This window comes from Brassica napus, chromosome A5, assembly GCF_020379485.1.
Source record: "Brassica napus cultivar Da-Ae chromosome A5, Da-Ae, whole genome shotgun sequence".
NCBI classification, from domain to species: Eukaryota; Viridiplantae; Streptophyta; class Magnoliopsida; order Brassicales; family Brassicaceae; genus Brassica; species Brassica napus.
Genome location: NC_063438.1, coordinates 4,505,702 through 4,521,948, shown reverse-complemented (window position 1 = coordinate 4,521,948; position 16,247 = coordinate 4,505,702). Strand labels below are relative to the sequence as shown.

General features: G+C 40.3%; 3 protein-coding genes across 3 annotated transcripts; 2 read left to right on the top strand and 1 right to left on the bottom strand.

Annotated features, from left to right (window-relative positions):
- Nucleotides 1-523: 523 nt before the first annotated feature.
- LOC106423060 lies at nt 524-3,216 on the bottom strand. The gene is given in 3 exon segments (XM_048780557.1): nt 524-2,333; nt 2,335-2,526; nt 2,886-3,216. Coding segments are annotated over 3 exon segments (510 nt in total). The 5' UTR covers nt 2,991-3,216; the 3' UTR covers nt 524-2,120.
- A 468-nt stretch (nt 3,217-3,684) lies between these two features.
- On the top strand, nt 3,685-5,762 carry LOC106423050 (pentatricopeptide repeat-containing protein At2g37320-like). Its single transcript, XM_013863830.3, has one exon. It carries the CDS (start codon nt 4,262-4,264, stop codon nt 5,705-5,707), a length of 1,446 nt encoding a protein of 481 aa, XP_013719284.2. The 5' UTR covers nt 3,685-4,261; the 3' UTR covers nt 5,708-5,762.
- Nucleotides 5,763-8,158: 2,396 nt separating this feature from the next.
- Nucleotides 8,159-10,339, top strand: LOC106423038 (protein ALUMINUM SENSITIVE 3-like). Its single transcript, XM_013863820.3, has 2 exons — nt 8,159-9,450; nt 9,967-10,339. The coding sequence occupies exons 1-2, from the start codon at nt 8,824-8,826 to the stop codon at nt 10,276-10,278; spliced, it is 939 nt and encodes a 312-aa protein (XP_013719274.2). The 5' UTR covers nt 8,159-8,823; the 3' UTR covers nt 10,279-10,339.
- Nucleotides 10,340-16,247: the final 5,908 nt, after the last annotated feature.

Sequence of the window (16,247 nt, the reverse complement as noted above, 5' to 3'; positions counted from 1 at the left end):
TTCGCGGATTTTGGCGATACCTTGAGACCTATCTATTTATTGTAGTCCTACTCCATTTCATTTATTCAATTCATTGTTGGTTTTAAATGATCTTGAGCAAGTAGGATATCTTTTGTGTGCTTCCCTTGTTTGTGTTTGAAAAATTCCCTTTGGATTTTGGAATGTTAAGGTTTAAAGCCTGAAGATTGGAATTCGGGGCGAATTCCGATTAACAGGGGGAGAATTGTAACACCCAAAACCCAAACCCAAAAAAAATTTGGGTAAAGGCCCGCTCTGCGGCCCATTAGGATTAAAACCCCTAGGGTTTTCTTGCCTCCCTTATAAAAGCAAGCTCCCACCCTTCTAGTCTCTCATCAGAAACTTAGAAGCGAAGCCCTGCAGAGAACTCCCAGAGATCAGAAGCCATAGCCGTCGTCTCTCTCTTCCGCGCCGCCTCTTCTCTTTCTCTCTTCGCCGCGGCTCTTCTCTCTCTCTCTCCTCGCCGCGACTCTTTCTCTCTCTCTCGGACGACTCTCTCTCTCTCCTCGCCGTGAGCAACCGCGAGTGGTGGTGGTGGTCGTGTGGTGTCCGTGTTCTCAACTCTCACTTCTCTCGCCTCTCATCTCAGATCCAGAACCAGATCTAAGCTAAGGTGAGGTGTTCTACCCAGATCTCTTTCATGTTCTTCTATATTGTTGAATATGGATCTAGGATTGAGTAGATCCTGGTTGTTGTTAGGTTGTTAGACCATATTGCATTATAACTCTCGTACTGATTTAAGATTCTAAATAAACTGGTGTGTTGATGATTGATTGATTGTTTGATTGGTTGAAGATCTGTGGTTGTGTTTAAGAGCTAGGATGGTTATAAAGAAATGAACATAGGATAATAAGAGAACTGTTAACCGGTCTGTTAGATGAATGGTAGGATAACTATGAATGATTGTTAAATGGATTGAGTGTGACACCAAGAACGGGTGGCGTCTAAAAAGGAAAGTAATAAAGAGTCTAAGGGTTTAATGAAAAGGAAATGATAAGGGAAAAGGAAATAAAAGAAAAAGGAAAAGTTAAGTGATTGAAATACGAACCACCGAGGAACTGGTGGTGAGTATGGAAACGAATAGAAATGGTATACGAACCACCGAGGGACTGGTGGGGAGTATGGGAAAACGCGGCGGCCGTAACGTTCAAAAACGGCAGGTTAAGAATAGAGGCGCCGGTAAGATTGAGTCACGCCGAGTCTTGGCGGGAAGGGGCCGTAATACACTGCAAAGGGTATAGACTACATCCAAGGGAACCGGATGCCGAGTGTACCAGGGCAGGCGGCTCCACAGGAACGCAGCAAGAAAAGGGGAGGGTTGGTCCGCTTGAGCTGTGTAGGTCATAGAGTTATAGGATGAATGGAGTCTTAAATAATAAACCGAATTGTGTGAATTGAGCGATGACTGAGTTCATTGCACTGTTTGTTTTGTGAAATGAAACTTTAATAGTTAGTTAAGAAATGGGTGTAGTGACTAGTCGGTTCTCGTTTCGCATTGAGCGGTATAAAAGCTCATGGGAGAGACTGGTCTAGAATCGTTTCACTGAGTATTCATACTCACTCCTCTTTTCCTCTCTCTTTTTTTTGCAGAACTATAAGTGGAAATATCGACGGTAAGAAAGGAAACGCACCTGAAACTCATGGGACCAGAAACGGGACACACGGAAATGTCGGGAAAGTAGACATGTGTGTCCTAAACCCCGCACCCAGGAACCCCGGTTGGAAATGGGGAAGGGGCGGGTGTTTCAATACTTATCGACAATGCTTGGATTTACAAATTTCTGTACTGACATGCTATACGTACTTTTGTCACACTATTTGTAACCTGATTTAGTGTTATAAGAAAGCTAGATATATACTTCATTCGTTGTCGTCCATTAAACACATTTGTTATGTTTCAAAAAATTATTTCATAAAACTCGTAAGTTAGATATACTAATGCTTAGTATCGCAAGTCACAACCAATAGGTTTACAGCTGATAATGTCACCGCTGACTCATAATAATTAGGATAACTACCACTTGTACTGAAATGAAACACAACATATAACATGCTACTAGCTTCGGTCCTGAACTTCTTGGTTTTAAAGATATGGAACTATCTTAAGATGTATCTGAGCCCTTAGAAAAATCATTACCAGCCTGTGATTCTCCTTCCTGACTTGACGCTGAAGCAATAACACTTACTTCACCAGAAGAAACAACTATGACATTTGAATTTAACTCTTTTACCCTGGAGACAACATTTTCAGTTGCTTGATATACTTTTCCTTCCTCCAAAAATCCATTTCCATGAGTTTCTTTCTTGTTCTTCTACTTCTTCTTCATTGGATGCTGAAGTGGAAACCGATGACAAACAAGAAGCTTCAGATGAACTTGATTGCTCTGAACTCTCAGAACTGTTTGACCCTTTTATGAACTCAAGCTTTTTAATCAGAAATTTTAGTCTCTTCTCTGCTTTTTCTCTTAATCTGATCTCTTCTTTCAGATGTTTCTCCAGCTCTTCCATCTGTTTCCAAGAGATTAGTATTTGAAAACAAAAATCATGTTTGACCAAAAAGAAATCATGCTTTTAACCAAACTCAAAACGAAAGTAAATACTGAAAACAGCTCCTCTTATTAAGTCTAATGTTATATCACACTAATGAAGAAGAGAGAGAGAGAGAGAGAGAGAGAGAGAGAGAGAGAGAGAGAGAGAGAGAGAGAGAGAGAGAGAGAGAGAGAGAGAGAGAGAGAGAGAGAGAGAGAGAGAGAGAGCAAGTGAATCTTTCTTTGTACTTGAGTAACAAGAGTGAATATTTCATGGTTCTTGATCATACAGATCTAGAAAAGGTGGGAAAAAGATATTTTCCTAAACAAGAAGTTTACCCTTCTGGTAATGAGCTCTGCTTCTTCTTTAGCAGACCTTGAAACTTGCCTCTCTGCAAGTAGTCTCCCTCTTAGACACTCCACAGTTCTCAGATCAATCGTCATATGGTTCTTTATTTATTCAACAACGAGAACCTAATTGGTTAAAGCTTATAAAGCTCAACTCACAACCAACTGCAAAAAGGCAAACTAACAATAATAAGATTCGTTCACTTCAGAGAGAGGACTGAAATGAACCTAAAACCCTCCTGTGATGTAGGGACAGTAAATAACTCTGATTGTTAGCAAAACGACAGTGTGTGTGTGTGTAAGCAAAACGACAATGTGGGATTGGACTTTTTGTTACCTTAGTTGTTTTGGATAACTAAAAGAGACAGAAATCTGCAGTTCTCGTGCGTGGTAATCACTCACATCAAGAAGACCTTTTCAAGAAAAAAGGTATAAAATCAACTTTTTACTGCAAGGTTTTGTCTATATTATATGATTTGACAAATATTCATGTGAGTGAACAAGAGGAATCATCCTATTTGTTAAATTAATGACATAAACATATCCCTAATCTTCTTTGACGTTAATTCCAAAGGAAAATTAATTACTATACCATATTGATTTTGATCGGTGACTTTGCGGAATAGCGGAATCACATTTCAAATGCAATTCTGCAAATATTTTACCAATCAAAAAAAGTTGCGGAATGAAAAAAAATGCAAAAACGCAAGTTTGTATTTTTGCTGACAAAAATATAAAAAGAATTTTCATTAGGTGGAAAAGTGAATTTTAGTATATTATTATGGAAAATTTTACAAAATCAACATTTTCATATTATTAAATTATACGCTTATAGTATTTTAAAATTTTAAATAAATAGCAATAATTTTTTGTAGTGGTAAATAGTTATGTTGTAAATAAAGTTATATTATAAATTGTTTTGTGGTATTATAAAATGTCAATCTATTATTAAAACGTATTAAAAGATAAGATAAATATTTATAATAAGAACTAAAGTATTTTAAATAAATTTAATTATTTTCACATTTTGTTTTTCTTTATAACAAAGTGAATACCATATAAATATTTTGATCAGTTTAACATGTATTCCATCATTCCGCGAATTTTATTTTTTTCGCAGTCCAATTAATTTTTTCGCAGTTTAACTATTCTTTCAGCGATGCACGCCATTACGATATGGTTACTGATCGGAGCCATTGTTATACGATTACAGCTTCACCAAGTGTCACAGAAGTCATTTTGTCATAGACATCACAACAAGAGATAATTTAGTGGGCTTTTAAATTGGGCTTACGGCCCATATGTAATAGTATCTATTTATCCAAAGTGAAGTGAAGTGTCGGAATCGACAAGACTCGTTGAGTTTAATGTCTTGTCTGAGAAAATATCATTCTCGAGTTCGTTCACTGAATCGTGTCATATCGAACGACGCAAGTGAAGTCGAGAGACGAGCTCGCGCTCTCAGAGTTCTAGACATCATATCTTCGAAACCAGATGAAGCTTCGAGTCGCCAGAACAATCTTGGACTCGTTAAGGACTTTCTGCGAACAGATTCGAAGCATCTCAGAGATGATCTTGGCCTCGCAAGAACCAAACATGGAGTCTCAAGCGTGCTGGAAGAAGTTCTGCTCGAGGATTCTTCAGTTCTCAAGTGTAGCTTCGATGCTTATGGTTTGTCTTCCGCCCTGAGCTCTTGCGGGTCGGATCGTGACTTTCGAACGGGTTATGGGTTTCACTGCTTAGCGTTAAAAAGTGGGTTTACCTCAGATGTGTACGTAGGAAGCTCTTTAGTCGTTTTGTATAGAGATTCTGGCGAGTTAGATAATGCACGTAAAGTGTTCGTTGAAATGCCTGAGAAGAATGTGGTTTCGTGGACGGCTATGATCTCAGGGTTTGCGCAGGAGTGGCGTGTGGATATCTGCTTGAATCTTTATTCAAAGATGAGAAACTCAACCTCTGAACAACCGAATGATTACACCTTCACGGCTCTCTTGAACGCTTGCACTGGAAGCGGAGCGTTAGGGCAAGGAAGAAGCGTTCATTGCCAGACGCTTAAGACAGGTTTCAAGTCTTGTCTCCATATCTCAAACGCTCTCATCTCGATGTACTGTAAATGCGGAGACTTGAAGGATGCTTTCCGTGTCTTTGACCAGTTTTTAGACAAAGATGTCGTCTCTTGGAACTCTATGATTGCTGGTTACGCGCAGCACGGACTTGCGACGCAAGCTATCGAGCTTTTCGAAGTAGTGATGCCCAAAAGTGGGACAAAGCCTGATGCTATCACGTATCTAGGAGTCTTGTCATCGTGCAGACACGCTGGTATGGTAAAAGAAGGAAGAGAGTTCTTCAATTCGATGTCTGAACGCGGCTTGAAACCACAACTCAACCATTACTCTTGTCTAATCGATCTTCTCGGGAGGTTTGGTCTGCTGCAAGAAGCATTAGAGCTGATCGAAACCATGACGATGGAACCAAACGCAGTGATATGGGGATCTCTGCTGTTCTCTTGCCGTGTCCACGGAGATGTCTGGATGGGAATCAGAGCTGCTGAGGAACGGCTGATGCTTGAACCTGAATGTGCAGCCACGCATGTCCAGCTGGCTAATCTTTACGCTAGTGTTAGGTACTATAAAGAGGCGGCGATGGTGAGGAAAGCGATGAAAGATAAAGGGCTAAAGACGAGTCCAGGGTGTAGTTGGATTGAGATTGATAACGATGTTTACATGTTTAAAGCTGAAGATGGTAGTAACTGTAGAATGGTAGAGATTGTTTATGTTCTTCATTGTCTTGTAGATCACATGGAGTTCCTCTAATACAACGCCTAACAGATAAGTCGATAATTATACAATAGATTTTTTCTTTTGCACACATCGGCAACTTTTTTACTTTTGACGTTTTCAACTGTACCTCTATAACTATACGAAAAGACTTTGAATTAATTTAGAGCAGACTTGATGGAAAGCGAAGAGATATTGATGGAAAGCGAAGAGATATTGAGGTGTACCTCTATAACTATACGATAGTGTAGAGCAGACTTGATGGAAAGCGAAGAGATATTGAGGTGTCTTCAGACCTACGGCAGCGCTTCTGGTCAGGTTATTAATACTTCGAAGTCATCGATTATATTTGGATCAAAAATACCTGAACCAAGAAAAGAAGAGATCAAAAATACGCTTGGGATTCACAAGGAAGGTGGTGAAGGCACCTATCTGGGTCTGCCTGAGGTTTTCAAAGGTTCCAAACGTGATCTGCTAAACTTCATAAAAGAAAAACTCGAAGGCAGACTGCAAGGATGGTACTCTAAAACATTATCGATGGGAGCCAAAGAAGTTTTGATCAAATCAGTGGCTATGGCTCTTCCCATCTATGCCATGTCTGTTTTCTTGCTTCCCAAGGAGTTATGTGCCAGAATTACAAGCGCAGTTGCGGAATTTTGGTGGAGTAGTGGTGACAAGAAACGTAGGATTCCTTGGGTTGCTTGGGAAAAATTGTGCAAACCGAAAAATATAGGAGGTATGGGATTTCACGACATTGGGAGATTCAATCAGGCTCTACTCGGTAAACAGGCTTGGAGGATATGGAGCCAACCTGACTCTCTTGTGGCTAAAGTTTTGCAAGGAAGGTACTTCTCTCGTAGCTCTTTCCTTGAGTGTGGCACTGGTACACGCCCCTCTTTTGCTTGGCGTAGCATTCTCCAGGGGAGAGAACTGTTGAAACAGGGTCTTTGTCGCTACATAGGGAATGGAGAGCAAACAAATGTGTGGGTTGAAAACTGGATCATTGACACTGTGCCTCGCCCACCGATGTACAGAGCAGATAGTGTTATTGATCTCACTTTAAAGGTGGCCGACTTACTCATTTCTGGCTCAGACAGGTGGAATAGGAATCTGGTGCTTCAGACATTTACTGATGAGGATGCAGCTCGAGTACTCGTTCTAAAGCCAAAGATCTCACAAGAAGATGATTACCGGTGGGGATTCACCGAGCATGGAGCTTATTCTACGCAAAGTGGCTATAGATTGACTGAAGCAATCTTGGAACTAAATGCACAAGGAGGCCGGACTATACCACCAATTGAAAAGAAGCTTTGGAGTGACTTATGGAAGGTCAAGGCTCCTCCTAAACTTAAGCACTTCTTATGGAGGGCCATGTCTGGAGCTTTAGCAGTAAAAGAGCGTCTGCAGACCCGAGGAATCCCAATCAACAACACTTGTCAGAGATGCGGTCAAGCCAGTGAAACCATCTGCCATGCTTTGTTCACATGCAATATGTCCCATCAGGCTTGGGAGTTGGCCAACATACCATTGCCTCAAGTAGGCTTCTCGCGGAACTCGGTATTCCTCAACTTGATCCATCTCATCACTCTGTCAAAAAACCATAACTCTGACGATCGCATACGACAAGTCTTTCCATGGATTATGTGGCAAGTTTGGAAGGCAAGGAACTCTCTGGTCTTCAAAAACATCCATGTTAATCCACATAATATAGTGGCACAGGCTTACGAGGAGGCAGAGCTATGGCGACAAGCTCAAAACATAGTACCCGATTCAGAGGAGGTGATGGTTAACAACAAATGGCGCAAACCCCCACAAGGCTCTTTCAAATGTAACATAGGCTCTTCTTGGAGTAACTCTTTCAACCCAAGCGGGGTCTCGTGGATATTGAGGGATTACAAGGGTTTTACCACTCTCCATAGCAGAAGAGCCTACTCTGGTCTACGGTCCAAAGAGGAAGCTGATCTTTATTCTACGCTGTGGGCAGTTGAAAGCATGCGGGATCTTCGTCAACATCACGTCGCCTTTGAGTCCTCCTCTACTGAGTTGAGACAAATCCTGCTGAATCCGCACCACTTCAATCACTTCCACCACCTTGTATCTGCTATTATGTATAATTTGCAGGCCATCGAGGGGTGGAGTATTCATCACACAAGCCTTGAGTGCAATTCGGCTGCAGGTGCAATAGCTGCTTCAGTGACAACGGGCCGACGGTACCAATCGTATGTTGCTTCCAACGGTCCTGCGTGGCTTCACACTCTTTTAACAGCTGAAGCGGCCTCGTGATTTCCTTCTCTCCAATCTGCCCTCTACCTAATGGTTCGCTTAGGGCCTTTTCTTTTTCTTTACGGCAAGATGCCTACTGGTATCATCTTTGGTTTTTTTCCTTGTTCATGGGGTTTGTATTACCCTACCTTGTACTAAGGGATACTCGTTTGAGTCCCTCAAACTCTTTATTTGAATCACAAACCAGCGTTAAAAAAAAATCAAGACGAAATCAAATGAATATAGCTGTATAGTGTGGTAAAATGCACCCACGAGTTGTAAAATAAAATAAAATAATGGAAAGTGGAGTCACTCTTACAATAACTTTTTTGGTTTATAATTTAACTTCGAAGTATGAGTGTGCACAATTGATATTTTATTTAATTCATGTTTGGATCACAGTCGTTTTTAAAAGTCATCTTCTCTGCAATGCAAAAGCTGTTTGACCAATCCATCACTAGTTCTTGCTTAACACGTAATCAGTTAACTTTTTTAAATAGAGAAACATATCAACTGTATTATTTATTGTAGGCAGCAATTGAACTTGTTCTATTTTATATTCTATTCGTTTTTGTTACATTATTTTCTTCATATTTTAGCTATTTACTGTTAACTGCTCACTGGAATTTTCAGTGTTTGAAAATCGTTCTAGACGGTCTAGTTCACATGGTCGGCAAATTGAACTTAAACGAAATAACTTTGAAAAAAATCTGTTTAGATGTACAAAAAACGATCAAAACTCTAGTTAAGTCTAGCGGTTTCTTAAATATTGAGAAGCATTGAATAAACATCGAATTTTAAATTATTTATCTGATAATGCAGAAGCAAAGATATCTTCAACTAAAGTGACCGAATCCAACACATGACTACATGAGTCGATGTATTAAAAGATGAGTGGAAAGTGTCTGCTTTTTCCACTCCTTTGTAACTTGTTGTCCACTATTATTCCCACCTCTCCACCACTACCAAAACGACAAAAGAAGAAGAAAAGAGCGAGAGAGAGAGACATGGATCTAGACTGGGTAGCAACTTTCCTCAAGGACTACGAATGGCTGATCGAGTATCTCAAAAACATGGTGAAGCCCGCGGCAGCACTCGCCGTGGTGCTTCTAGCCGTGGCTCTCTCCTACTCACAGAACCTCTCTTTGGAAGGAGAAATGATTTACTCTGTTTTCAGAGCGTTTCTTCAGCTCTCCGTTATCGGGTTCGTTCTTCAGTTCATCTTTAACCAAGAAAACGCAGGCTGGATCATCCTCGCTTATCTCTTCATGGTCTTTGTCGCTGGTTACACCGCCGGACAGCGTGCCAAGCACGTTCCACGTGGAAAGTACGTGGCCGGGGTTTCTATCCTCGCCGGAACAGGTATAACGATGTTCCTGCTCGTTGTCCTCAACGTCTTTCCTTTCACTCCGAGGTATATGATCCCTGTGGCGGGGATGATGGTTGGGAACGCCATGACGGTCATCGGAATTACAATGAAACAGCTACGAGATGACATCAAGATGCAACTTAACCTGGTAACATGTTTTACTTTTACGTTTTACCAAATTAACCAACCAAGTTCAAAAAATTTTAGACTGTTATTAGGAGCTTTGTAGAGGATTATCAACTATGCTGATTGTTCGAGGTCTAGGCAGAGTCTAATTAGTCTAATTGTTAACAAATTATTAAATTATTTTATATATTTTACATTTATATTATATATTTTAATTTTTTAAGTTACACTATTTTGACCAAAAAAATTATATTATAAAATAGTTTTGACGAATCATAAAAATTAGATATATAAAAAATAGACAATTTTGGGGATTTAACGAACATTATTGCTTGATTTAAGAGTTTTAGACTAATTTGGTTTGATTTAGACAGATTAGATTGTTTTTGGTCGATTTATAATACTTTAAATCGATTTGAATTGCATAAATCAGATTCTAAGAAAATTGTTTCTGCTATGACCAATTTTTAGAACGTTGCTTTTACCAAACTTAATCTAACCAAGTTTCTGGCTTAATTGATGTGTCAAAAACCCATAGGTGGAGACGGCTTTGGCACTAGGAGCAACACCACGACAAGCGACGCTGCAGCAGGTGAAGAGAGCTTTGGTTACATCTCTATCACCTGTTTTGGATAGTTGCAAAACCGTTGGTTTGATCTCTCTACCAGGAGCAATGACCGGTATGATAATGGGCGGAGCGTCGCCTCTTGAAGCTATTCAGCTACAGATAGTTGTCATGAACATGATTGTTGGAGCAGCCACGGTTAGTAGCATTATGTGTACGTATCTTTGTTGGCCATCTTTCTTCACTAAAGCTTACCAGTTACAAACTCATGTCTTCTCAAGTTGAAGTTTTAATCATCCTTATACTTTCAACAACATTTGCCAATTGTCTGAAATTGAAAACCAAACCATGATGTCTTATAAACATATGTTTAACATGAACTAAAAAGATCCAAAACAATCAAATATTACAACATGCTGGAGTGCCTGCAACCTGAGGCGGTGAGCTATTAGAGTCAAGGTGACTTACTTCCTCTAGGGGAAGCACGGTTAGGCTGGTAATCATCATCAATGGGGCTTCGGTCCTCTCTCGGGTTGTCACCATTGCGTCCCACAACTGGACTAATAACATTGTCTCTGTCATTTCTATTGTCTTGAGGGCTACCGCCATCATGGTCTGATCCGCCTCGCAGTTATTGGAATAAAGTATCCGGGAATTCAAGAGGACATTAACCCTCTCGACTGGGTATACTCTGAGTACGTGTAAGGATCATGAAAAGACATAGATATTAGTAGGGTTTAGAGTAAAATAGGATGTATCATAATCAATGCTCAGAAGTTGAAATCATAATTCTGAAAAAGAAAAACATGTAGCAAACATTTTATAACCGGCTCACATTGACTGCTTGCAACATGCCATTTTAAGCATGTGTTAGTATGCCTAGTCTTGAAAACTATGCCTAGTCTTGAAAATTGATATGTCGTCATTTTCAATCCCTATCAAATTAAAACATATATTTATTGATTTTCTTTTGTATAAAATTATAACATGTTGCTCTGATTGAAACATTCAACAGATTTTAGAAGTGTGCTAAGGTTAACGCAGAAGAAGAGCATATTTTATAAATAGTCATGCAGGTCTTCTTTGATTTAGGTAGACTTTTTTATGATTAAGAGAAGTTCCCACTTAAAGACGCTATGATTACGTCAGGTTAACATCAACCTATAGGAAATTACCAAAGATACGCGATAGCAAATACTTAGCCTTGGCAAAAAGACTTAGCTATTGCTAATTCGTCATGGATGAAACCACTGATTTGCTGTAGAGATGGCTACGGAATGAATTATATATACAAGCTAGCTACTAAATACACGAACGCATAGTTACATGACATTAATTTATCCTAATTAAAATTTAGGATAAATACAGGAAATTATAATCCCCACTAGATTCCTAATTAAAAAAAAGATTTATGAAAATAAGTCTATCTACATTGTTAGTGTTTTATCTTGATTATATCTATACGATTTCGACTGAGAAGTTGGTTCGCGTTGTATCTCTACTTCAGTTTGATCGAGAAAAGTAAAACGCAATCAACACGAGAATTGTTTACCCAGACTTCGTTGCCTACTGTCTGGGGAGAGATCAAAACTCTCAAGCAATCACTAGCTCAGAATCAATACAAAGACTCGGTTTCTTTCTACACAAGTAAACGGATCTCACCGAGTGACAAGTGCAAAGATAACCTCTGAAATACACCACCGGTAATCAGATACTCCTTTGGCTAGATCGCGAGCAGCTCTCCACCGTCTCCGTCGCGATCGTCGCCGAGATAAGTCTCTTTCTTTCTCTGATTCTGTTTCTCTAGTTCGTTAGCCTCTGTAACAAACTCTCCTCTGCTCGATGATGATGATGACGATAACATATCCTCATTAAAGGAAACTGTGTCGTTTCTGCTAATGGGCTCTGAACCTTTTCCTTGCAGGTGTAGCTGATGGGCCTCGACACAGGCCCAAGTTCTAAAACCAGCTTGGATGAGACGACAAACACTCACAAACTCCACCTTTGTCGGTTCTCCTGTCTGAAGCTCCACCTCTCTCCTGCGATACGAAACCCTAGCCCCTTTCACCTTTGCTGAAAAGCTCCACCGAAACCAATCAGTTTCCTGATGATCCATCTCCAGTCCTCTTCTCTTTGACTTAAACCAGTCAAACGCCTCAACTTTTACCGCCGAGACTTAGAAACATGTAGACCTAAATCCCGCTCTACCTTCTTCTTCCTTTTCCACATAAACCCGTGAAAACCTTATCCTCCATCTTAACCCTTTCAGATTATTGACAGAAAATTTCAAGGAACCAAGCTCCGACTCTCCATACACCCCTCACACGAAGAACTTGAATCTCCATCAGATCTTCTGTATGCATGTGTAAGACGCCTTCTTTGCTTCCCCCTTTTTTTTTTTTCTACTCGTACTTCACCACACGAGTTGAAGTCGATTCGTTTTTAGCTGACCCCTGTTTCTTCTTTATCTTCGAGGTAACTCAACCGACAAAGCTACCCCGAGCTCCACCTCAACCTATCAGGCGAGGACTTTGGCCAACTCCAGACACTTCTGAAAAGCCGGACCAGGTAAACACTTAGTCAAGAAATCAGCTGCATTTAGGGTAGTATGCACCTTGATTAGGTTAACAGAACCCTCGTGGACCTTGTCTCGAATGAAATGGTACTTAGTATCCATATGCTTCGTTCTGCCATGATGAACTGCATTTTTAGCTAGACATATAGCACTCTGTGCATCACAGTATAGCTTGTAACTCTTAAAATTGAACCCCAATTCACCGCAAATCATCATCAACCATTTACCTTCCTTAGCTGCTTCAGTGAGAGCCATATACTCAGCTTCTGTGGTTGATAACGCAACTACAGACTGCAGTGTGGCTCGCCAACTGATAGTATTCCCCCCAACTTGAAAAAAATAGGCTGAAACTGATCTTCTGCATCCAAGTCTGAATTGTAATCTGAATCGCTGTAGCCAACAATTTCAAACACTTCTTGCTTAGTGAATGTTAGACACATATTCAACGCTCCTGTTAAGTACTTGAAAACCCATCTGACTGCATCCCAGTGAGCTCTTCCTGGTTGAGACATGTATCTGCTGATCAGACAAATAGCAAATCCTAAATCAGGTCGAGAACCAATCATTGCATACATTAGGCTTCCAACAGCACTAGCATACGGAATCTTGTCCATGTAGTTAGCTTCTTCCTTGATCTCTGCATCAGTTAACTTTCTCAATTTATGCTGGGAACTTACTGGTGTAACAACTGGTTTTGCTCCCTGCATATTGAAACTTTTCAGTACTTGTTTCAAATATTTTTCTTGCGAAAGCTTTAGAACCCCATTCTTTCTGTCACGTATGATGTCCATCCCCAAGATACGAGTAGCTCTTCCCAAATCTTTCATTTCAAATTCAGATTTTAAGCTTTCCTTCAACTTCTGAATCTTCTTCATATCTTTTGATGCCACTAGCATATCATCCACGTAGAGCAGTAAGAACACTTTCTCTTCTAAGGTCTTTCCTTTGAAATAGACACACGGATCATGAATACTCTGAGTGTATCCTTGTCTCTTCATAAACTCATCAAACCTTTGATTCCACTGTCTAGGAGACTGTTTCAAACCATACAAAGATTTCTTGAGCAAACACACTTTCGACTCATCTCCTTTCCTGATGAATCCTTCAGGCTGACTCATGTAGATTTCCTCATCTAGAGTTCCATGTAAAAAAGCTGTCTTTACATCTAGCTGTTCTAGTTCCATGTCATAGTTAACAACCACTGACAACAACAGCCGTATTGACACATGCTTTACCACTGGAGAGAAAATTTCGTTGTAATCAATACCCTCTATCTGAGTAAAGCCTTTAGCCACTAAACGAGCTTTGAACCTGGGTGGTTCCACTCCCGGAATCCCCTCCTTGTACTTGAATATCCACTTACAACCAACAATTTTCTTCCTTCCTGGTTTATCAACAACCAACCATGTATTGTTCTTAGCCAAAGAATCAATTTCCTCTTGCATAGCTTTCTTCCAATGTATCCAGTGCTTACCTCTTATTGCTTCCGCCACAGTCTTGGGTTCTTGTATGTCAACGTCTTTTGCACACATCAACGCATAAGCAACAACATAATCTCCCCCCTCTTCGTACATTGACGATTCTTTATGGTTCTCTTAGCTCTATCTCGAGCCAAAACATAATCACTCAAGTTCTCTGTAGAAGTTTCCCCTGGCGTATCCTCTGTTTCATTCTGTTCCTCTGTTTCAGATTCTGAATTTTCTTCTTCTGACTCTGAACTGGGAGCTTCATTTACTTCTGACAGAGCTCCACCTGAACTAGAATCCTCAAAGGTTTTGTCAAAGCTAAAGGAAACTTTCTTTCCCTTCCTTTCTCTTGTAGACTTCTCAAGGCTCTTTTCAACAGAATCTTTAAACACCTTATCTTCATGGAAGATAACATTTCTGCTAATTGTACACTTACCATCCTCTGGTAACCACACTCTGTAGCCTTTTACGCCTTGGGGATATCCTACGAAGTAACCCTTTAAAGCTCTTGGACTCACTTTATCTTGAACCACATGAACATACGCTTCACAACCAAACCTTTTAAGATGATCAAAAACCACTTTCTTTCCTGACCAAACTTCTTCTGGAATCTTGAAACTCAATGACGATGTTGGAGATCGATTAATAAGATATACTGCCGTCGATGCCGTTTCTGCCCAAAACTGTTTTCCAAACCCTGTCTCAGCTAACATGCTTCGAACCTTGTTCATAATCGTTCTGTTCATTCTCTCTGCTACTCCGTTTTGCTGAGGAGTATAGGAACAAGTGTTATGACGTTTAATCCCTGAGCTCTTGCACAATCCATCAAAAGCCTTGTTGCAGAATTCCAAACCATTGTCTGTCCTTAAACATTTTACACGCTTACCGGTTTGATTCTCAACAAGTTGCTTCCACTCTTTGAAACTTTGAAATGCTTCATCCTTAGATCTTAGGAAATTAATCCAAACCTTTCTTGAATAGTCATCAATGAATGTTATGAAGTATTTACAGCCCGCAAGACTCTCTTCAACACTTGGTGAACCCCACAAGTCTGAATGGATGTACTCTAATGGCCCTTTAGACGTGTGCTTTCCTTCCTGAAAACTCTGCTTCTGTGCTTTTCCGAGAACACATTCTTCACAAAAATCAAGCGTATGCACTTCTTTTCCATCAAGATAGCCACCTTTGACTAATTCATTCATGCATTTTAACCCCATGTGACCTAGCCTCGAATGCCATCTCTTTGTCGTATCAACATCTGGTCTAGCAACTGCAGCAATTCCCTTTTGCACACTTCCATTTAGAAAGTACAAACCATCCTTGTATGTCCCTGTGATCACCTTCTTCCCATCTTTAGAGAAAGTAACGTTGAATCCAGCTCCTTCATAACTGCACCCGCTCTTTTCTAACTGTCCAAAAGATATCAGATTTCTACCCATCGTGGGCATATATCGCACATTAGTCAGAATCACTTCTGTCCCGTCTGGATTCACTATCTTCAACTTTCCAATTCCAGCCACTTCACTATGAGTATTGTTCCCCATTAGGACTTTCCCACCATTAACTTCTTTAAAGTCAAACAGAGCTTCTTTATCTGGTGTGATATGAAATGTGCAACCGGAATCCAGGACCCACTGATCACGCGTATCATGTATATTTGCAGTTAAGATCATAGGTTCCTGTCTCTGAGCAACATTTGCATTCTGCTGTTTGTTCCCTTTCTTTCTCTCCGGGCAGTCCCTCTTGAAATGACCTTCTCTGCCACAGACCCAACACTCTCTTGGTTTAGCTGGTGTCTGTGACCTAGAGCCCTTTCTTGAACCGTTATCTCTGCTCTTACTTCTTCCTCTCCCTTGTTTCTTTCCTTGGTGCTTATCACCTTTTCCTTGAGATGCCATGAGTCCCTCACTAGCTGAACTTGACTTTCCAACTAGTCCCTTTTCTCTTAACTCAGCTTCCTTTGAGTAAGCGGAAGTAGTAACTTCCTTTAAAGTCAGTGTCTCTTTGCTGTTCCCATACTTCAAGGTGTGAACCAGGGAGTCGTATTGAGACGGTAAGCTTGATAGCACTTGTATGGCTTGATCTTCATCAGATATAATGATGTTAAGACTTGCCAAGTCATCCACCAACTTTAGAAATCCATCTAAATTTTCTTCAATCGATTTCTGCTCTGACATCTTGAAGCTTGCAAAGCTTTGCTTCAGGTAGATCCT